The 23766-nt window shown below is 40.3% G+C and overlaps 1 protein-coding gene and 1 pseudogene across 1 annotated transcript; both read right to left on the bottom strand.

Annotated features, from left to right (window-relative positions):
- Positions 1–15478: 15478 nt before the first annotated feature.
- On the bottom strand, positions 15479–16252 carry LOC101545053 (zinc finger CCHC domain-containing protein 9-like; annotated as a pseudogene).
- A 6548-nt stretch (positions 16253–22800) lies between these two features.
- LOC101538720 (histone H2B subacrosomal variant-like) lies at positions 22801–23169 on the bottom strand. The gene has a single exon (XM_004608551.2). The coding sequence runs from the start codon at positions 23167–23169 to the stop codon at positions 22801–22803; it is 369 nt and encodes a 122-aa protein (XP_004608608.2).
- Between the last annotated feature and the right edge of the window lie 597 nt (positions 23170–23766).

Below are 23766 nucleotides of genomic sequence, written 5' to 3'. Positions count from 1 at the left end.
ATTGTGATACACATGTGTGGGAAGGTTAGGATTCTTGTATTTTGTTCCAATGAGTGAATGGAGACTGCCTTCACCAACAAGGAATTTTGCTCACCTCTTGTTTCTGCCTTTCTTTTATTTTTTTTATTTTTATTTTTTTTTTGGTTTTTGGGTCACACCCGGCGATGCACAGGGGTTACTCCTGGCTCTTCACTAAGGAATTACTCCTGGTGGTGCTCGGGGGACCATATGGGATGCTGGGATTCGAACCCGGGTCGGCCGCGTGCAAGGCAAACGCCCTACCCGCTGTGCTATCGCTCCAGCCCCTCTGCCTTTCTTTTAATGTTAAGAAATAGTCCTATAAACTGGTTAGTGGTAAACTAGGAGCCAATCATGGACAGGAGGAATAATATAAACAATCGATATCTGATCTCCAGTGGCATCACAAAGACCACCAAAGGCATATGTTTTTTTTTCTTTTTTGTGGTGAAGAAGTTTGTTTATTTATTTTTTTTTTGACATAGGCCTTCCAACAAACACTTGCCCCGATTCTTCATGCTGACTTCTGCCTTGAAACCTTTCTAATTAAAGTGACCTTACACTTCATCTTCTATGACAGGAAAGTGGCACTTAAAAGGTTATGTCAGAACAAGAGGCCTAAAGCAGAGTATTTTGGACTGATGGAACGTGCATTCCGACTAATTCTTCTTCTTCATTTTTTTTATTAAAAAAAAACTTACAAAGCTGTTCATGGTTGGGTTTCAGTCATATCAATATTCCAATACCCAACACCCTACCTGTATTGCAAACCATAATGCCCAAAAGGAGAGAGAGAGAGAGAGAGAGAGAGAGAGAGAGAGAGAGAGAGAGAGAGAGAGAGAGAGAGAGAGAGAGAGAGTCAGACAGACAGACAGAGGAGAAAAGTGCCTGCAATAGAGGCAGGCTGCTGCTGCTGCTGCTGCTTGTGGTTGCAGGGTTGGCAAGAAGGAAACTGGGGCCACTGGTGGTGGGGAATGTACATGAGTGGTGTTATCTTAAGTTTCACAAAGAACAGGTCTGCATGCCCTAGTGACTTCATCAAACTACTGAGGTCGTCAGGACACTGCATGTGTCCCAGAAGTCCCACTTTTCTGCTTATGCTTCTCCTTCTACCAGCCTTTGGAAACCCTAGACCCTAATCTGTGACTAATTTTTCTTTGGGTGGAGGAATGTGGGGGGAACAAGACCACCACCTTCTCAGCACTGAATAAAACGGATTTTTCTTGTACCAACACTTGACTTTCAAGTACGAGCCTTCAAGTGGTGAGCAAGCTGACCTGCTTTTCAGTAACAACACTGTCTTCCTGGAGACGGCACCAGATTCCGCAGGTTAGGGAGTCAGATTCCCAAAACTGCCCTATGTTTCAGACGTTATTGAAATCCAGGTTACTGCCTGCATGTCTGGTCAACCCACTAGGAATCAGAGCTGCCCACAATCTCTGCCTTAGATGCTCAGTGTCAGATACACACCCAGACCCATGCTTCTGATCCACAGGAATATAAGTCTATATTCCCTAGGTCCAATTAATTTGCTAGCGGGGCTCACAGAACTCAGGAACTTTTTGTTGACTTAGTAGGTCACCAATTTATTACAAAGCCTATTTTTCAGAAACACCCAGATATAAATATTGGGCAGGGTGTGAGGGCACGGGACTCCCATGCCCTTTCCAGGTGTATCACTCTGCCCACATTTTCACTTGTTCTCCAACCTGGAAGTTCTCTGAGGCACTTTCCTTTTGGGTTTTTAGGGAGGCTTCATTAGGCCTAAGTAACTCATTGCCTATTGGCAACTGAACTGAATCTCTAGCACTTCTTTCCTCTTCAGAAATCAAGTGGGCAGAAGGGAGTGAAAAACCTGATCTCTATTTCAGTTGGTTTCCCTGGAAACCAGCACCCAGTGTCAGGTGTTCCCAAAGGTAATGTAATGAGACACCATTCACATTCAACACTAAGGAAGTTCTGAGGAAGTTGGAAGTAAGAGACTGTGGATGAAGATAAAGTATGTGGGAAAAATATATTCTGGTCCTTCAAGTAATCTAATAGATATTGTGTGAAAAATATATTCTGGTCCTTCAAGTAATCTAATAGATATTTTTGCAAGTCAAAATATTTCAGAGTTAAATATTGCTGCTTACTAAATTATCACCAAACTTGCAATTATGCAATTTTATTTTATAACCTATCTGAGGTTAGGGATTCAGGAGCGGCTGAGTCAAAAGGTTCTGGTTTGGAGTCTCTTGTGAATATGCAGTTAGGACATTGCCCAGGGCTGTTGTCTTCAGAGGGCATGACTGGAGCTGGAAGGTTCATGTTAGGGTGGAACACTCAAAAGGAAGTTGATGCTACCTGTTGGCAGGAGTGTCAGATTCCTAGGATCATTCTGTGGTTGCTTTGGTGACCTCATGAGACGGTGACTGGTCTCTCAGAGTGAGTAATCCCAGAGAAAACAAGAAGTGTTTTTTTGGTTTGTTTAACTTTGTTTTGGTTAGGACCATATGTAGTAGTGTGTTGGCAGCCAGAAGGGCCATTGGAAGGCATGGAGTACCAGCGATCAAACACAGGGCATTTACATTTGCTAGGCGTGTACTGTGCCACTTGAGTCATCTTCGCTAGCCACAGGGACAGTGCTTTCTATGACAAAACCTTGCAAGTCACACACTGTCATTACGCTGCATTCTATTTGTCACAAAGACTAACCCTAATAAACTGTGGGAAAGAACTATACAAAGGCATAACGACCAGGAGTGGAAAATCAAAAGGGAACCAACTTAAAACTGGGTACCACAGAAGGCAGTACTGTTTATTTGACCAAATGAAAATGACTCATGTTAGACTAAAGGGTATTTTATTAATAATATTATAGGTGGATGGCTTGATTAGGGAGTACTATGCAATTCTGCATAGATAAATTTGCTGTCAAGTGATTTCTCTGCCTCCTCTGTGGAGGAAGTCAAAAGAAGTGAGGATTTAAAGAAAGAGATGTCCCATTAAAGTACTCATGAAGGTAGACTAAAACCGGGGCTGGAGTGATAGCACAGCGGGTAGGGCGTTTGCCTTGCACGCGGCCGACCCGGGTTCGAATCCCAGCATCCCATATGGTCCCCTGAGCACGGCCAGGGGTGATTCCTGAGTGCAGAGCCAGGAGTAACCCCTGTGCATCGCCAGGTGTGACCCAAAAAGAAAAAAAAAAAAAGGTAGACTAAAACCTAAGTTATTTACAATTAAAAACTTAGTAATTCAAAGTTCCTGTAATTCATCTTTCTGGTAAAATTACCTATAGAAAGTACTGTGTTGGGGCTTGAGCAATAGCACAGCGGGTAGGGCATTTGCCTTGCATGTGGCCAACCCAGGTTCGATTCCCAGCATCCCATACAGTCCCTTGAGCACCTCCAGGGGTGATTCCTGAGTGCAGAGCCAGGAGTAACCCCTGTGCATCGCCAGGTGTGACCCAAAAAGCAAAAAAAAAATAAGTACTGTGTTTTTCCAAAGGGTGCCCAATTTTAGGGTGCATGCAAACTAGCCCATAGGGAACAATCATCATAGAACTGCCCTTATAGGATTTTTTCTTTTTTCTTTTTTATTATTGAATCACCGTGAGAACAGTTACAAAGATTTCAGGTTTAAGTCTCAGTCATACAATGATCAAACACCCATCCCTTCACCTGTGCACGTGTTCCACAACCAAGAACCCCAGTATACCCCCCACCCCACCCCTGACCCTGCCTGTGTGGCAGATGATTTTCGCTTTACTCTCTCTTTACTTTGATTACATTCAATTTTTGACAGAAAACCCACTATTATTATCTGGAATTTTCCCCCAACAATCAGAACTACCTAAAAGGCATCATTAGATCACTTGTTTTCTATTGCTTATAATGAAGAGCATATGATGTTGCACGGCCGAGACAGCAGTTTTGGAATTCTGGTATTTTAGTAATTAAGTCCAGAGGTATTTCTGCCAGCAGCCGCTGTGTTCTGAAATTGGTTTGTGTGCTTCTGAGGAATTTCTTATTTTGGTGAGAAGAGGGCCTACACTCAGTGGTGCTCAGGGATTACCCTGACTTTGAGCTCAGGGATCACTCCTAGCATTGCTCAGGGGACCATAATGAGGTGTTCAGAATAGAATCTAGGTCAGTAGTGTGCAAGACAATTGACTGGCCCCTTCTAGGAATTTCTCAGTTTCTAAACTCAAGTCTGAAGCCACTCTCTTTTGCTCAGAAATTATTTTCCATACTCCCTTAACATCGACCTAGCTTCTATCTTGACTTATACCAATGGGCATCTTTTTTCCCCTCCCTACTGTGCCACATAAATATCTTTCAGAACCACCAGCTACAGAAACAAAGAAAATGTCAACACAGAAAGTGTGGCTTAGTACAAGGTGAAAACAAAAAACAAATCTCAAGTATTAAAAATTCAAGCTCTTGTCTGTCACAACATTTTCCTCCCTATTCCTCCATTTCTTGGGAATTTTGGAGTTGAAGCACTATAGGTCAATAGATCTACTATTAACAAGATTATAAATCATATTACTTAAAAATTGTTTCAAAAATAAGTTTAAGTTAAAAGAAAAAGAACAAATACAAGATTATGTCACTCATCTGTGGTATCCATAGCAAACTAAAATAAGGGAATAGATAGTATCAAATTAGGTGAAACATTGCATTGACAGTATCAAATTAGGTCATTGCATTGACCTTTGATTGCAAATAGATTCAAGCAATTGTGGGGAGGGGATGGAAAGGAGACAAACTAGAAGTGATTCAATTTCAATGAAGTGTGTAGCAGAGCAGTCTTGGGCAATTTGTGGTGTTGAAGGTATAGCAATTTTGTTCATCAAAACCATGAAAGTTAATACTATAATAACCATGTTACCTAAACTATAATAACATCTAAAACAAAAAAATTAAGTTCCCCTTTCTATCTAAGCTTTAAGTAAGTTAACCATCTGCTCCAAGTCTCCTAATCCTATTATGATATCCCATATGAGGCATTATTCTAATGGTCTCCTATGGAGTACTTAGTTATTTAACATGAAAGCACTAAGCAAACTGACTTTCTTATCTTGGTTCCACCAATTAACACCTGGTTCAGAGCCTTAAGAATTTCCAGTTGACTGTTTCTCTGTTACTATGTACAGTGCACATATCTCCCATGGATTTTTGTCTTCTAAATGCCTTTCCCATCTAGTTCTTCCTATTTCTTTTGCGACTGACTAGATTTAGATTCTCATCAAGTATTTTCTGAATCACTCTAATAATATGCAAACTGGCCTCTCAATTCATAATTTCTGCTGCAGAAATATTTCTAAATCCTATCAATAAAATCACATCTTTCTCCTATTTAAAGTCCTTCAAAGTATCTCCCCAAGAGGTATGGATAAAAATTTGAGCTACTAGCTCACAGATTTTTGCCTCTTTCTCACCTTATTTCCACAATCCCATTTCTGATGCTCCTTCGAGTTTAAGTGAGAGTTTAGCTGGATAGAGTAATCTTGGTGAGACGTTCATTTCATTGAGCTTTTTCACTATATTCCACCATTGTCTTCGGGCTTGGAGGGTTTCCTCTGATAGGTCTGCTGTAAATCTGAGGAGTGCTCCTTTGTATGTGATTTCCTTCTTTAACCTTGCTGCTTGCAGTATTGTGTCTCTATCCGAGGCATCCATCATTGTGACTATGATATGCCTTGGAGTTTTTTGTTGGGGTCCCTTTCAGCTGGCACCCTTTGGGCTCCTTGGATCTGGATGCCCGAATTCTCCAGCTCTGGGAATTTCTTAGCAATGATGTCTTTAACTATTTTTTTTATATAATTTATTTTTAATTAGTGAATCACCGTGAGGGTACAGTTACAGATTTATACATTTTTGTGCTCATGTTTCCCCCATACAAAGTTCGAGAACCCATCCCTTCACCAGTGCCCATTCTCTACCACCAGTAAACCCAGCATCCCTCCCCCCCTCCCCAGTCCCATCTTCCCCCACCCCACACTGCCACTATGGCAGGGTATTCCCTTTTGTTCTCTCTCTCTGATTAGGTGTTGTGGTTTGTAATAAAGGTGTTGAGTGGCCATTGTGTTCAGTCTCTAGTCTACACTCGGCAAGCATCACCCTTCCCCCGCATGACCTCCGACCACATTTTACTTGGTGTTCCTTTCTCTGAGTTGCCCAGAATGAGAGACCAGCCTCCAAGCCACGGAGTCAACCTCCTGGTACTTATTTCTACTATTCTTGGGTGTTAGTCTCCTAGTCTATTATTCTATATTCCACAGATGAGTGCAATCTTTCTATGTCTGTCTCTCTCTTTCTGACTCATTTCACTCAGCATGATACTTTCCATGCTTATCCACTTATATGCAAACTTCATGACCTCATTTTTTCTAACAGCTGCATAGTATTCCATTATATAGATGTACCAAAGTTTCTTCAACCAGTCATCTGTTCTAGGGCACTCGGGTCTTTTCCAAATTCTGGCTATTGTAAACAGTGCTGCGATGAACATATAAGTGCAGATGTCATTTTGACTATACTTTTTGGCTTTTCTGGGATATATTCCCAGCAGTGGTATTGCTTAGTCAAATGGGAGCTCAACCTCTAGTTTTTTGAGAATCGTCCATATTGTTTTCCAAAAGGGCTGAACTAGTCGGCATTCCCACCAGCAGTGTAGAAGAGTCCCACATCCTCTCCAACAGTGGTTGCTTTTGTTCTTTTGGATGTGTGCTAGTCTCTGTGGTGTGAGGTGGTATCTCATGGTTGTTTTGATCTGCATCTCTCTGATGATTAGTGATGTAGAGCACTTTTTCATGTGCCTTTTGGCCATTTGTATCTCTTCCTTGGGAAAGTTTCTGTTCATTTCTTCGCCCCATTTTTTGATGGGGTTGGATGTTTTCTTCTTGTAGAGTTCAACCAGTGCTTTATATACCATTGATATCAACCCTTTATCTGGTGGGTATTGTGTAAATATCCTTTCCCATTCTGTAGATAGTCTTTGTATTCTGGTCACTGTGTCTTTTGTGGTGCAGAAGCTTTTTAGTTTAATGTAGTCTCATTTGTTGATCTCTGTTTCCACTTGGTTGGCCAGTTGCATGTCATCTTTGAAGATACCTTTATCTGCAATATCGTGGAGGGTTTTGCTAACCTTGTCTTCAATGTACCTTATGGTTTGTGGTCTGATGTTGAGGTCTTTAATCCATTTTGATCTGACTTTTGTGCATGGTGTCAGGTCGAGGTCTAAGCCCATTCTTTTGCATGTGGTTGTCCATTTGTGCCAGCACCATTTGTTAAAGAGGCTTTCCTTGCTCCACTTTACATTTCTTGCTCCCTTATCAAAGATTAGATGATCATACATTTGAGGTTGTGTATAGGGATATTCCACCCTGTTTCATTGGTCTTCGGCTCTGCCTTTGTTCCAGTACCATGCTGTTTTAATTGTTACCGCTTTGTAGTAGAGTTTAAGGTTGGGGAGGGTGATGCCTCCCATCATCTTTTTCCCAAGAATTGTTTTAGCTATCCGTGGGTGTTTATTGTTCCATATAAATTTCAGGATTGCTTGATCCATTTCTTTGAAGAATGACATGGGTATCCTTATAGGGATCGCGAAATATCTGTATAATGCTTTGGGGATTATTGCCATTTTGACAATGTTTATTCTCCCTATCCATGAGCAGGGGGTATGTTTCCATTTCCTCATGTCCTCTTTTATTTCATGGAGTAGCGTTTTATAGTTTTCTTTGCAGAGGTCCTTTACTTCTTTAAGTAATCAGTTAAGCTGATTCCAAGGTATTTGATTTTCTGGGGCACGATTGTGAACGGGATTGCTTTTTTCATGTCTCTTTCCTCTGTCTCATTGTTTGCATATAGGAAGGCCATGGATTTTTGGGTATTGATTTTATAGCCTGTGACTTTACTGTACAGGTCAATTGTTTCAAAGGGTTACTTACTAGAGCTTTTAGGCTTCTCTAGGTATAGTATCATATCATCTGCGAATAGTGAGAGCTTGTTTTCTTCCTTTCCGATCTGAATCCCCTTAATATCTTTTTCTTGCCTATTGCTAATACTCCCAGTATTATATTAATAGCCATTAGTAATGGCTATTGCTAATACTCCCAGTACTATATTAAGGAGAAATGGTGAGAGTGGGCATCCTTGTCTTGTCCCTGATCTTAGAGGAAAGGCCCTTAGTTTTTCTCCATTGATGATAATGCTTGCCATAGCACAGCGGGTAGGGCGTTTGCCTTGCACACGGCAGACCTGGGTTCGATTCCCAGCATCCCATGTAGTCCCCTGAACATCGCCAGGGGTGATTCCTGAGTGCAGAGCCAGGAGTAACCCCTGTGCATCACCAGGTGTGATCCAAAAAGCCAAAAAAAAAAAAAAACCCAAAACAGTTAACTGTGTTTTTTTAATTGGAATTAGTTCCCTGTGCTTCTGGTACTCCAATGATTCTTATGTTGTTCCTTTTGAGGTCATCTCCTAGGACTCTTATTCGCCCTTGAGCCAGTTTGAGATCTTTTGCCATTATTTGTTGTTGTCTGTAAGCTTTGTGCAGCTCATCTTCAAGCTCACTGATTGTCTTCGGCTGTAGCCTTTCTACTGTTGAGGGCTACTAATGAGCTTTTTATTTCATCTACTGATTCCTTTAATTGTGTCACTTTTGTTCGTAGCTTTGAAAGTTCTGCTCTCATTTCTTCCTGTATTTTCTTGGTGGTCTGTTCCAAGGCTGTGTTCATATTCTCCCTTAGTTTATTGGTTGTCCATTCCATGGTTGTGTTCATATCCTCCCTTAGTTTATTGGTTGCTTATTGGGAACCATTCAACTTACAATGATCCTAAAATGACAGTTTAATGTCATATTTGTTTTGAACATATTATTGATGTCTCACATATCCAGATCAGTTGTCTCCTGTAACACACTTCTGACCTGGTTTAGAAGTGCCTCTCACCTTCCATGATATTTTCTCCATGCCTCCCTCTCATCTGAGATACAGCATTACATTGTGCTTTAAATTCTGAGCTCGGTGTCTAACCATGTGGGTTAAAATCCCATTTCTGTTATAAGTAGCTGTGTGATCTCTGGCTAGTTTCCCAGTCATTTTATACCTGTTTTCCTGACTATAAAATCCCAAAGAAGGCTCTCAGGTGAGGTATACTCCTGGGGGCTGCATATTGAGTTGACAGCTGTGTAGAACTTTGAATAATGGGCGGCTCAGAGCTGTGACTCAAGGTATGTCAGTGGATTCCAATAATTTATTTAATTTTCAATTTGTTGTTCTACAACACTGCAAGCTTTAAAAGGAATGGGCCTGTCTTTATTTTCTTGGCATCTATTGAAAAAGAAAGCAGTCAATGCTTTGTGAAGCACAAATAAACTCTATATAGCACCTGCAAGGTATTATACTTTGTGGCACTTTTTCTGTTCCAGTAATTTCTGATTAGTTCATACTGGAATTAGAAGTATGCGTAGCATGCCTTTATAAGTATAGTAACAGCACAGATACCACATGAGATTGTATTTTTTTAAAAGTAGGTTCCTAAAATCAGAAAAGAAAACTTAAGTTTGCTAGAATTTTATCACTTGGGTGATCTATATTATCATATAACTATCTTTCTTCTTGGTGAATCTTTTTTTTTATCATATTGTATACCATTAGTGTCAAATAACCACAGTCATGTTTTTGGCTTACATGAAAATTCCTATTTTTTATTATCTATCTATCTATCTATCTATCTATCTATCTATCTATCTATCTATCTATCTATCTATCTATCTATGGTACACCCTATGTTACTCTGTGCTTTGGATTCATGTGATGTTGGGGATTGAGCCAGCATGAGCTACCTTTTTTTTTTTTCTTTTTGGATCACACCCGACGATGCACAGGGGTTACTCCTGGCTCATGCACTCAGGAATTACTCCTGGCAGTGCTCAGGGGACCATATGGGATGCTGGGAATTGAACCCGGGTCAGCTGCGTGTAAGGCAAATGCCTTTGCTCCAGCCCCCAGCATGAGCTACTTAAAAGCATCTTAGCCCCTATATTACTATCTCTTTGGCCTGAAAAACACCATTTAAAAAATATTTTTCCACTATCTTAAGTAACTTTTAAAATCATATTACATGACCAGTAAGTTATCATAGGCTAGCTCTTGCGACTTGTGTCACATATCTCTGGGAAAGGATTACTAAATAGCATGATATTTCCTTTTATGACAATATCTGAGAAATAAATGACATTCATCATCCCCCATTTTTAGCTTAGTATGTTTTTTATTTAATAAGCATGCAATTATTTTGAGACTAACTGCATTGTTAGTCTCAGGAAATAATCTTCTGGATGTCTGAATCAGAATTAGATTTGACTATGAATGATAGAAACTCCAATTAAGCTTGGCTTAAATCATTTAGAAATGTATTTTCCACTCTTGTAAATAGGCAAGTCCTGGGCTGGAATGGCACCTCAATCATCTGAGATCAAAGTACTTTTATTATGTATACTAACATTTAGGCTACTCATTTTCAGGTCTCAGCTCCTAGTTTAAGATGGTAGCTATAATTCTAGCCATCACATATTCAGCATAGTAGCTGGGAAAGATGAGAAGGGAAAAGAGCACACTGCTGATTCTTTTTTTAGTGGAGGGAGGAAAGGAAGTTGGGGTTATATCTGTCTGTGCTCAGGGAACACTCAGGTATGGCTAAGAGGATCATATGGGTTCCTGGGAATCAAAAGTGGGTGGGTGTGTAAAACACAAAAATAAAAAGAAAGGGCGCGCAGGCGGCGAGGCTGGCGAAGGAAGGAAGAAGGCCAAACTGGTTGCTCGATCGGTTTATTTCATGTCCATCTCCATTCTCCTCTGATTCTCCTCCTGCTTCTTTCTCCCCCATCCTACTTCATTCTCTCTCTCTCTGCCTCTCTCCCGGCTCTCGGTCTCTCTCTCGATCTGTGGATCTGGCCCCCGTGGATCTGGCCCCCGTGGATCTGGCTCCGTGGATCTGGCCCCCATGGATCTGGCCCCCAACCCACTCTTTTTTTTTTTTTTTTTTTTTTTTTTTGCTTTTTGGGTCACACCTGGCGATGCACAGGGGTTACTCCTGGCTCTGCACTCAGGAACCACCCCTGGCCGTGCTCAGGGGACCATATGGGATGCTGGGATTTGAACCCGGGTCGGCCGCGTGCAAGGCAAACGCCCTACCCGCTGTGCTATCTCTCCAGCCCCCCAACCCACTCTTACAGCCTAGTTAAATCTCCACAGCATGAGGGGGTTGGGGCATACACATAGGTGTGGTCAGCAATAGGGTAAGGTTCTTTTCCCTCAGGGGATGCTTCTCCTAGGACTTAATTCTCTTTCAGCAGCAGGATCCACCCAAGGGCAGAGTCCCATGAATGTGTTTCTCTTCTCCTCAGCCAGCAAACATATAAGAATTCATAATATTAATTATTTTGTATGGACACAATAAGAGATGCATTAAAGCTTATAGAATTGCTCTCCTGGGGCCATCTCAATCTCAGACTACAGTGCTCAGGCCAGATCAGTCTTTCCTATCCCTGGCAGGGTCCCAGTCTCATAATTACTATTGGATGATGACAGCATTTGTCTATGATCAAGCTCTTAACTTATAGTTAAGAATTAGGCACTTTGGCCAGGCCCATCTCGATGCCAGGGTAGCACATAACTCACCGCTTGCCCTGGATCCTTCCCATCCCACGTCGGGGACCCTACTTTGGGGTGCTAGGAACTGAGGGCAACTGAGGCTTAAGTGGAGAAAGCATATGCCCAGGAGGGAATAATATTCGAGGCCAATTAAGTCTTAAGTTATAAAAACATAATATTATCTTCTTGTGTCTATACAAAAAAGACATAGCTTTAAAGTAAATTATTCAAAAGGCATAAAGAGGAGAGAAAGGCAATGTTATAATATTCAGTGTCCTAGAAAGTTCTGACCTTACCAATTAACAGAGTTTGATTAAGGGAAGAGCAGATAAACTGGTAGAAATGGTTACAGATAAACAAAGGAATGGGAGTGACTCGGGAGCACTTTGATGGGTGTGACTGATAGACCTAAGCTCCTAGTGGCAAGGGGGAAAGGACAAACCAATGATATCCAACAGGTGGGTTGGTCATATGTTAGGCAAGTGTCTTACCCCAGTCCCCAATCTGACTTTTAAGATCATTCCTGGAAGATGCATGTACCTTTCCATTCATCGGAACTCGACCATGTGGATATATCTCAAAAGAGTGGTTGGAAACACAATTTTTGCCCTAAGTGACCACTAAAACACCTAAAAATTGAGGGTTCTATATTTGAAAAGGGATATTAGAGGACTACTTCCAATTTGTATTATGGTGTTTTTGCACTTAAGCTGTCTCAGGTAACCAGAATCCAAAACAAAACAACAACAAAAAAATTGGTAAAATGGCATTACCAACATCAAACTTATTTGGTGATAATTTTTACTATTTTTGAATGCTAGTATGAGATTTAAAAAAATTTAAAAGGTATGTTGACTTGGGGCTGGAGTGATAGCACAGTGGATAGGGTGTTTGCCTTGCATGCTGCTGACAGGTTCGAGTCCCAGCATCCCATATGGTCCCCTGAGCACCGAGTAATTCCTGAGTGCATGAGCCAGGAGTAAACCCTATACATCACCAGGTGTGATCCAAAAAAGCAAAAAAAAAAAAAAAAAGTATGTTGACTTTTTTATTAACTCCAAAATATTAAAAAAATATTAATATCATTTCAAATGACTTGCTTACAAAGGAACAATAAAATATTTGAAATAGGCATGCTACACTAGAGGCAATGATAGTAATATTTTATTAAAAAAAGATACTCTGGGTATTGGAAGAGAAATATTTATAAACCATGCATTTGAAAAGGGATTGATTTTTAGAATATAGTAAGAATTACAATCAACAACAACAAAAGAGTTTAACAATGAGCAGAGGGAGACATTTTCCAGAGGGTAAGACTTGCATGCAGCTCACCTGAATAGATGTGTAGTACAAGGGGCTGGAGTGCAATATTTATGTGTGCAAGACCTTGAGTTTGATCTCTGGCACTGACTATGCCTCTGAACAATACACAGACGAAGCTTTGGTGACCCCAACATTGCTGGAAAAAAAACCCAAATTAAATAAAAATAAAACATATACAAAAGTAGAGATGAGCATAGGAAAAAAAATCACCCAGTTATGTATATTTTCACTTTTTAATTGTATTAGTTTATATTATTATTAATTACTGAATTCCTGTTTTATTTTATTTTGTAATAGACTAGGAGTCTTTGTTTTTTTTTTCTTTTTGGGTCACACCCGGAGATGCATAGGGGTCACTCCTGGCTCATGTACTCAGGAATTACCCCTGGGGGTGCTCAGGGGACCGTATGGGATTCTGGGGATTGAACCCGGGTTGGCCGCGTGCAAGACATATGCCCTACCTGCTGTGCTATCACTCCAGCCCCTAGACTAGGGGTCTTTAAAAATTTTTTTAAAACAACACCTCTCAGGCCAAGAGTTCACAGGGAATGGGCTCAGCCTGGTTCTCACAGTGAAGCTTCTCTGGGTGGAGCTGGCTGGTGTTTCATTTGTTTGTTTGTTTTGCGTTTTGGGTCACATCCGGGGATGCTCAGGGGTTACTCCTGGGTCTTCACTCAGGAATTACTCCTGGCGGTGCTCAGGGGACCATACAGGGTTCTGGGGATCGAACCCGGGCTGGCCGCGTGCAAGGCAAACGCCCTACCCATTGTGCTATCGCTTCAGCCCCTGGTGCTTCATTTGAACTCAAGTCCCCTTTCTCTTCCTTCTTTTTCTGGTCATTTTCCTTCACTCATTTTAGGAAGCCGTCATGACTCTTCGAGCGCTTAATGTGCTCAGTTCGAACAATAATTCTCTTGGCAAGAATCTTGCCCTTGCTTGTTTATGACGATGCCAACAGCAGGCTTGGTACCATTAGACTCTGCCAGTTCTGCCATGGTAACATTTGTGGTGTGTTCCACCTTGGACAGTGCCCATTTCCTTTGTGTTCAATATCACCTTTCTTGTAGATCCGCATGCATGTGGCTAAAGGAGCAACTCCATGTTTTCTAAAAGGCCTAGAGAACATAGAGTGGGTGCCCCTCCTCTTTTTTTTTTTTTTTTTTTTGGCTTTTTGGGTCACATCCAGCGATGCTAAGGGGTTACTCCTGGCTTTGCACTCAGGAATTACTCCTGGTAGTGCTTGGGAGACCATATGGGATGCCGAGGATCAAACCTTGTTCAGCCCTGTGCACGGCAAACGCCCTACTCACTGTACTATCGCTCTGGCCCGGGTGTCCTTCCTCTTTCCCTTGGTGTCAGTGGTTTCTATGATTTACTGGATGATGGCACTTCGCGCCCAAAAAAGCTCCTGGTTTTTTTTATCTCACCAAATGAATAGAAGACAGTGTTCCCAGAGGTAATTTTATAAGGACAATAACAGACAATGGCTAAATTCTACCCAGGATTAGGTAATCAAAAAAACAAACAAAAACAAAAACCAATAAAACAAAAAACAAAAAAACAACCAAACAAATATCAAATGAGCTTTCAGTCAATATTTTAAAATATAGATTTTGTGGTAACATAAAACTAAATTTGCTATACTAGATTGTTATGTTGAACCAAAAGAATATATGCAAAATTCATTCCCAATGAATATTTCTCAAAGATTCATTCCCAGCTGTGAAGCTGTGACAACACCAAAAATTAAGGTGTTGTCCCATTAATACCTAATATTTTAAAGAAAAGATGGTTTTGAGGCCTGAGCAATAGTACAGCGACTAAATTGCTTGTCTTGAATGCTGTCCACTGGTGTTCAATCCCTGGCATCCCATATGTTTCTCTGAGCCCCACCAGGAATGATTCCTGAGTTCTGAGTCAGGAACAACCCCTGAGCATTGCCAGGTGCTGCCCCCAAACAAAAAAATCTGAAAACAAAACAGAAGAAAAAAAAAAGAAAGAAAAAGAAAAGATGGTTGTTACAATCAGGCATATAACCAATTAATTATACCTAAGTTCTAGAAGATAAAATTCTTTTAGAGAATCCAATTTAAATGGCCTCTATTTTCAGTGCTTTTTACCTATAGTGGCAGACTACAATCCTTGATAGGCAAACTCAGAAAACTCACCACACTCATACAATACTGCAGCCTCTGCAGGAGTCTTGCTCCAATTTATAAACTAAACCATGTTCAGGTTAAAATAAAATGATGACAATAGGAAAATTGCTTCTCAAAAAATTAACCTTTAGGGGCCGGAGCGATAGCACAGCGGGTAGGGCGTTTGCCTTGCATGCGGCCGACCTGGGTTCGATCCCCGGCATCCCATATGGTCCCCCAAGCACTGCCAGGAGTAATTCCTGAGTGCAAAGCCAGGTAGTAACCCCTGAGCATCGCTGGGTGTTACCCAAAAAGCAAAAAGCAAAAAAAAAAAAAAAAAAAAAATTAACCTTTAGTTGTCCTTGTTTTCAGGTTTCTGTAGGCTGGGCACATTTAAAGTTTCTTCATAGTCTGCACTCATTTCCTTTGTCCAGCAACCAACTGTGGCTGTTCGATCTGAGTTCTTACTTGCAGGGCAATCTTTGTTAAAATGTTCATAGATCCACAAAGAATGCAGCCACCCCCATCAGCATAAAATCTATTAGGATTATTAGGACAAGCTCTGGACAGGTTCCCCGTTTCCCCACAAATTAAACTTTTTATAGAAGGAAATTCACCAAGAGCAGAGTTTACATTTGCTTTGCACTTGGTTATTTCCTGCTGTGTGGACTCACACTGGTAACAATGTCCAGGACCCATATCTTGATTTTCAAGGACAGCTAAGCAATCTGCAGTGCCATGGCCAGGTTTCCTACAATGGAAGCAGATTTGCTTTTTTCATTTTCTTCCTTCTGAAGAATACCTCTTTTTAAAGCAATTGTGCTATTTCTTTTGTTGCTTTGTAATGACTTTGTTATTATTTCTTCATTGAGAACCATCTGTGAGTTTTGTCTTAGGTATTCCGTGAATCCATTTACATCTTTGCTTAAATACTCCTCCTTTTGTTCTATTTGTGTTTTGTTTTGGGTGCATCACTTTTAAGAAATAGCTTATTGACTTCCTATTATTTACCTTTAGAAGGCTTAGCTTCCCCCCAACAAAGAATCTTTTCTTCATGTCCCCCCATGATGTTTCAGAACAAATGTCTGTTGTTACATGTAGTAGTAATTCATGCCCATCTGGTCATGGTTTCACCAGAGGTAACTTTTTAATCACTAAGAATTCTCCAGAGCAGTGTAGTTAACCGCCAGAGAAACTCAGGCCCCTTGCCACATTTCTGGTTTTGATGTACTAAGTTCTGCATCTCATCAACACCAAAGTGTCCAAGATTCTCCACCACTGTCCTTACATCACTTCAAGTCTGTTTCTCTCTACTCCCCACCACCTCCCCTCACTGCTTCATAATCTGTTTGTAATCTAAGGCCAAGGCTTTGTCATTGTTAATATTGTTTATTCCTTTTTTTTTTGGTCCTTATACCACAGATGAGTGAGATCATCTAGTAGCTATCCTTCTACTTCTGACTTATTTCAAATGATGGCCATTTACTTTCACTTTGCAATGAGCTGCAAGATTTCACCTCTCATTACATTCTTTATCCATTTATCTGTGATTAAACATTTGGAGTGTTTCCATATCACTGCTATTGTACTTAGTGCAATCATGAACATAGGTGTGCATTTTTTTTTGTGCATTAGACTTATGCATCTCTTTTTGAATTTTTTTTTGTTTGTTTTGGGGTGGATGCCCAGAAGTGGATTTGCTGAGCCATAAGGGAGTTCTGTTCTTATTTTTTGAGAATCTCAATACTGTTTCTCATAGAGACTGAACCACTAACAACGAGTGAGGATTTCTTTTTCTCCATATCCCTGCAAAACCTGATTGCTTCCAGCATTTTTGACAAATGCCACTCTCACTAGTGTCAGATACTATCACATTGTTTTTATTTGCATTTACCTAAAAAGTGATGAATACTTTTTCCTATGCCTGCTATCCATTCAAATGTCTTCTTCAGGAAGTGTTTGTTGATATCCTTCACCATATTTTTAGACTGAACTATTGCTTACTTTTTGTTATAGGACCTTGTGGTTGCTTTGTATATCTTGGATATTAATCCTTTGTATGATATATGGTATGAAAAGTTTTCCCATTTAGTAAGCTGTCTTTTTTTTTTCTTTTTGGGTCACACGTGGCTCTGCATTCAAGAATCACCCCTGGTGGTGCTCAGGGGACCATATAGGATGCTGGGAATCGAACCCCGGTTGGCCGCGTGCAGGCAAACGCCCTACCTGCTGTGCTATCACTCCAGCCCCAAGTAAGCTGTCTTTTAATTTTAACCACATTTTGTGCCATGCTAAACCTTTTTTGTTGGATATAGTACCACTATTTATCATTGTTTTTGTTACTTTTGCCAATGGAATCAACTCTCAACTCATGAATACATTTCAGAGGTCTATATCCTGGTGAGAATCTTTGCCTTAATTTTAACCAATGAAATTAGCCTATGATTTTATTTTTTAGTAATATCTGTCTGCTTTGGGCATTTAGGATGACATTGATTTCATAGAACCTATTAGAAAAGAGTCTCATTTCTTCAATATTTTGAAAGAACTTGAGAAGTATGGGTAGTAAGTTTTCTCTGACTTCTGGTAGAATTCACTACTCAACCTATCTAAACCTGGACTTTTGTTATGGGGGAAATGTTTTTATGACTGTTTCAATTTCCTTACCCATAAATGCTGTTTAGATTTTCTGTTTCCTCTTGATTCACTCTTGGGCAGTTGTATGATAAAATGTTCAATTATTTCTTCTAGGTTCTCCAGCTTAGTGGCATCAGTGTTTGTGATAACCTCTTATGATTTTTTGCATTTATGAAATATATGTTGTAATTTCTTCCCTTTTGTCTTTGATCTGATTTATTTGTATTTTCTCTTTTTTCCCTCATGAGTCTAACTAAGGGCTATCAATTATGTTTATACTTTGAAAAAAAAAATACAGTTCCCATTTCATTGACCCTAATATTCTTGATTGTTTTGTTTTGGAGTCACACCCACTGGTAATCACAATTTACTCCTGGTAATCACAGCTACTCCTTACAGAGATCACAGGTAATCTGTGCTCTATGCTCAGGGATCATTCTTGGAAGGCTCAGAGGACCACATGAGTGCCAGAGATTGAACCTAGGTCAGCCACATGCAAGGAAAATGCCTTACTGTACTATTTCCCTGGCCCTATTCTCTTGATTTCTAACATCATTGATTTCTGCTCTATTTAAATTTTTTTTTCCTTTTTCTATATACTTTGGAGTTCACTTTTGCTAGTTTCTTAATCTGTGAACTGAGGCTATTTGAACTTTTTCTTGTTTCCTGATATGTCTGAGTTGCTTTGAAACTGCCCATAGTATTGTTTTTCTGATTCTTAGCGATTCTAAGAGTTTGTCTTCATTTTCGTTTGTTAATTTCTTCTTTGACTTCCTTTGGACACAATAGTTATTTAACATATGTTGGTTTTTATTTTTCTTATTTTTTATTTTTATTTTTTAGCTTTTTGGGTCACACCTGGCGATGCACAGGGTTACTCCTGGCTCATGCACTCAGGAATTACTCCTGGCGGTGCTCAGGGGACCATATGGGATTCTGAGATTCGAACCAGGGTCGGCCGCGTGCAAGGCAAATGTCCTACCCGCTGTGCTATCGCTCCAGCCCCATATGTTGGTTTTTAAATGTTGAAGCTTCCATCAACTTTTCACAGTTGATTTTAGCCTTTATATTAATGTGGTCTGTGAAGATACTTGGTACAATTTTTATATTCATGATTTTATGGACACCTGGATTGTATTTTAGCACATCATCTATCTATACTGGAGAATGTTTCATGTGCACTGGAGAAGAATGTTTATTTTGCTTTTGGTGGTGGAGGCTCCTGAACATGTTATCAATCTAAGTTATTCCAATTCCTCACTTAGGGTTCTTTTTCCCTTCTTTCTTTCTTTCTTTTTTTTTTTTTTTTTTTGCTTTTTGGGTCACACCCGGCGATGCACAGGGGTCACTCCTGGCTCATGCACTCAGGAATCACCCCTGGCAGTGCTCAGGGGACCATATGGGGCGCTGGGAATCGAACCCGGGTCGGCCACGTGCAAGGCAAACGCCCTACCCGCTGTGCTATCACTCCAGCCCCTCTTTTTCCCTTCTTAACTTCTGTTTGGTTGACATTTTCAATGACAAGAGTAGGTTTTTAAAATTTTCCATTCTTTGGGCACTGGTGGAGGGATGTAAACCAAATGCAAACATGAAAGTTCATAAGTTTATAACTGTACCTCACAGTGATTAATAAAAAAATTAAGAGGAAAAATTTCCATTCTTATGTTTCTGTCAATATATATCCTCAAGTAGATTGGCTGTTGCTTTATAAACTTTATGTCCCTCCATTTGGTACATAAAAATTGATAAGATTTAAGCCCTTTTCCTATGTTTTATCCTTTAAATATGCAATATCCATCCCTATCTCTTACTACTTTCTTTAGTCTGAATGCTATCTGGTTTGATACAAGTAGGGCCATCTCAGCTGGAATAGAGAAGGATCACTAAGACAAAGATGGTTGGAGGAATCGTTCGGGATGGGAGATGTGTGCTGAAAGATAAAGGACCAAATGTGATAACCTCTCAGTATCTGTATTGCAAACCATAATGCCCCAAAGTAGAGAGTATAGGGGAAATTGTCTGCCATGGAGGTATGGGGAGGGCTGAGAAGGGGGGTGTATACTGGGGAACATTGTTGGTGGAGAATGTGCACTGGTGGAGGGATGGGTGTTTAATCACTGTTATGATTGAAACTCAAACATGAAAGCTTTGTAACTGTAACTTACCGTGATTCAATTAAAAAAAAGAGAGAAAACCCCAACAAGTAAGGCCATCTCTGCTTGTTTTAATCTACCATAAATCTCTCTCTTTTTTTTTCTTTCTGAGTCACACCCAGCGATGCTCAAGTGTTGCTCCTAGATTTGCACTCAGGAGTCACTCCTGGAGGTCCTCAGGGGACCATAATGGGATGCTGGGAATCGACCCAGGGTTGGCCGCATGTAAAGCAAATGCCCTACATGTTGTGCTATTGCTTAGCCCCATAAGTCTCTATTTTTATTTTCCAAACATTCATTCTGAGCCTGTAGAGAGCACCTACCTTGAAGGTATAAAATGCTGGGTTCAGTTTCAGGCACTGCCCTGCATGCAGAGTGCAGCAGTTTCATCAGCACTGCCCTCTGTGACCCCTGAAACCACAACTAAGCATATAAGTGAGTATTAGAGTCACAATAATGTGTGCAATCTTTGGTTATGCCAACAACAATAAAGGAAAAAAAGGTGGGGGTGGGAGTGGGAATCCTTTTCATACTTATGAACTTTCTTGGTTTGTTTTTGAGTCACACCCAGTGGTGCACAGGGCTTACTCTTAGTTCTGTGCTCAAGGGGCCCCCCCTGGGTGGGTTCAGGGGACCATATGTAATGTTGGGAATAGAAAGTGGGTAGGCTGTATGCAAGGTAACCTTACCCACTATCCTAGCTCTCTGGTCGTATTTGTAAACTTTTTTTTTTTTTTTTGCTTTTTGGGTCACACCCAGCGATGCACAGGGGTTATTCCTGGCTCTGTATTCAGGAAGAATCCCTGGCGGTGCTCAGGGGACCATATGGGATGCTGGGAATCAAACCCAGGTCGCCTGCGTGAAAGGCAAATTCTCTACCTGCTGTGCTATTGCCCCAGCCCCTATTTGTGAACTTTTAATATGAGCTATAGATATCATAAACAAAGGGTAGAAAATGTGCCTTATTACAATCTGAAAGAGGAAAGACCAGAGGTTGGAAACTTTTTTTTGGTTTTTGGATCACACCTAGCGATGCACAGGGGTTACTCCTGGCTCATGAACTCTGGAATTACTCCTGATCGTTCTCAGGGGACCATATGGGATGCTGGGAATTGAACCTCGGTCGGTTGTGTGCAAGGCAAACGCCCTACCCACTGTGCTATCACTTTAGCCCCATGGAAACTTTTTTTTAAAGAGCCAGATAAGTTACTATATTAAACTTATGGTTCACACTAAGTTTGTTGATTAGACATAATGCTTCTCTTTTAAAAATATACGTACAAAATACAATATTTTTTCATAGCTTGTGGGGCCATACAAAAGAGAGCTGCTTTCAGATTTGGCTTACAGACTATAATTTTCTGACTCCAGACAGACCTTTGAGGCCCCTCTGATGCCATGCCACAACAGAATGACCGACATGGGCATCTGATCATGATTGGCTGATAATAGGTGATCGACACCCTCTGTCTGGTCTACCTCAAATAGGATGGCGTCAGATCTGATGCTATCAGTGCAAGAGAGTAAAACTACCCATTTAAATAAGTGAAAAAAATTTAAATTATATAACAAAAAGTTACTATTTTAACCAATTTTAAGGGTAAAGTTCAGTCACATTCAGTATTTACATTCTTTTTTCAATTAAAATTTTTTTTTCATTTTCAGTATTTACATTGTTGTGCATTCTTTTCTGCTGTCCATATCTAAGACTTATCCATCTTTTCAAATTGACACTATATAAATATTACAGAATAACTTTGTATTTTGTCATCTCTAGCTCCTGAAAACCACCATTCTGCTTTTTGTCTCCATAAATTTGACTACTCATATATCAGATGAGTGGAATCTAATAGATATATTTCTTTGAACTCCAAGAAGTATTTTGAGTCAACCAACCCTAGGACAAGCACAATACTAAGAAGCAGCTAGAAGAGTCTATTTCAAACTGATACATACAAGAAACACCTATTTTTTTTTTAAAAAAAGTTAAACAATGTACTCCTTGTAACCAGAAGGATCTAAATTGTGTCTACTGCAAACATAAATTGTTTTTTTTTTTTTTTTTGCTTTTTGGGTCACACCCAGCGATGCTCAGGGGTTACTCCTGGCTTTGCACTCAGGAACTACTCCTGGCGGTGCTTGGGGGACCATATGGGATGCCGGGGATCGAACCCGGGTCGGCCGCGTGCAAGGCAAACGCCCTACCCGCTGTGCTATCGCTCCGGCCCCTGCAAACATAAATTGAACACTTAAAAGACAGTCTGGTAATATTGGGTACAGCTGAATATGGGCATACCACTATATCACTGATAGAGTAATTATACCGTAAGATATTTTATCTAGAGAAAACTTGATATGTTCTTACCAGAAGACAAATGTACAAGAATGCTCATAGCATAAGTATCCAAAATACTAGCTCTGTCACTTATACAGGTGATCTCAGGCAAGTCACTTACTTCTCTGTGACTTATTTTCTCATCTGTGGAAGGGGATACTCAAAAAATATACTTGTAATAAAAATGTTTCTCTTCATAAATTTCAAGTATGACCTGAGGGTCAAAATGTCCAGATTAAATAACTGTATATGACCACTAATACCTTAACAATACAATAGGTATTAAATGTCTATGAGATTTACACATTCATAGGAAAAATGAATTCTGGGCAGGAGTAGTGCAGGGAGAAGTTGTCAAGAAAACCTAAATAACAAAAAAAATTTAAAGTAATACAGTAAGAAAACACTTCGCTAGAACTGAAAATAGGGAACACACCAGGAAGTACCAACGCATTACACAAAAGAAAAGTACATTCAATATTGAAGTGACTGAATGGGTAGTAATTTTGATTCACTCCCCAAGATTTAATTTAAGCTGGCGCATGGAGGCTAGGAGTGGATATATCTGTAGACAGCATCACTTCCAAAAGTCACTGCATACTTAGCTAGTTTCCCAGGCAACAGCAAATATACTGCTTTTTGGACATCTTCAGGGGTGAGCGTACAACGATCTCTGTGAAACATCAGGTTGCAGGCTTCCGTAGAAATGTACTCAAAGATATTGTTGATCAAGGTGTTCAGAATATCCACAGTGTGCGATGATATGCCATTCTGGGGGATCACTTCTTTGAGGACCCTGTTTATGTAGCGTGAATAATTTCGACAGCCCACATAGGTGCTGGAATTGGATTTTTGTTTGACGATTTGTTTTGCTTTGTCTCTTGTGCACCTATTCCTTTTGGTGGTATGCTTGGCCATAGTAGATGTTCTTATCAGCTACGTCTGGAGAGAAGGGCCTAGGGTGAGTGGGGGAAGACCTTCTATTTATATTGGCATGTCACAATCAGACTCTGAGGCATCTCTCTCATTGGAGGTTACTCTCCCATGTCACAATCACCTTGTTGCTAAGGGGGCATTTTGTTAGTCAACCCAAAGCTTTCCTATGAAGACAATGTTGTAGAAGGATTGAGGTTGAGTTTTTGGCAGAAAAAAAAGAGAACTTATCAGCCTGCTACAAACTTCATGAAGTAGGGGATTGGGTGGCAGTGAAGTAAAAAGAAAAGTGCCATGAGTCTTTTATGGGGGAATTTCTGTTTAAAAAGATATTGAGAAACATGTTTTATTATCAAAATGATGAATAAAACATTAAGATCTTTTTTGGGTGGCCACACCATTCAGTGCTCAGAGCTTTCTCCTGGTTCTGTGTGCATGGATACTCCTGTTGGTGTTTGGGGACCATGAATGGTGCTGGGGATAAAACCAAAACACCAAAATTCTAAAGTGATTCTTTTATAAATAAATATTTCGAAGACATCTAATCCAAAGTTAACCACAACAAAACAATGCCATAAAAAT

This window comes from Sorex araneus, chromosome 1 (assembly GCF_027595985.1).
Source record: "Sorex araneus isolate mSorAra2 chromosome 1, mSorAra2.pri, whole genome shotgun sequence".
Lineage (NCBI taxonomy): Eukaryota > Metazoa > Chordata > Mammalia > Eulipotyphla > Soricidae > Sorex > Sorex araneus.
Note: the sequence above shows the minus strand (reverse complement) of the source record. Positions and strands in the feature narration are given on the sequence as shown.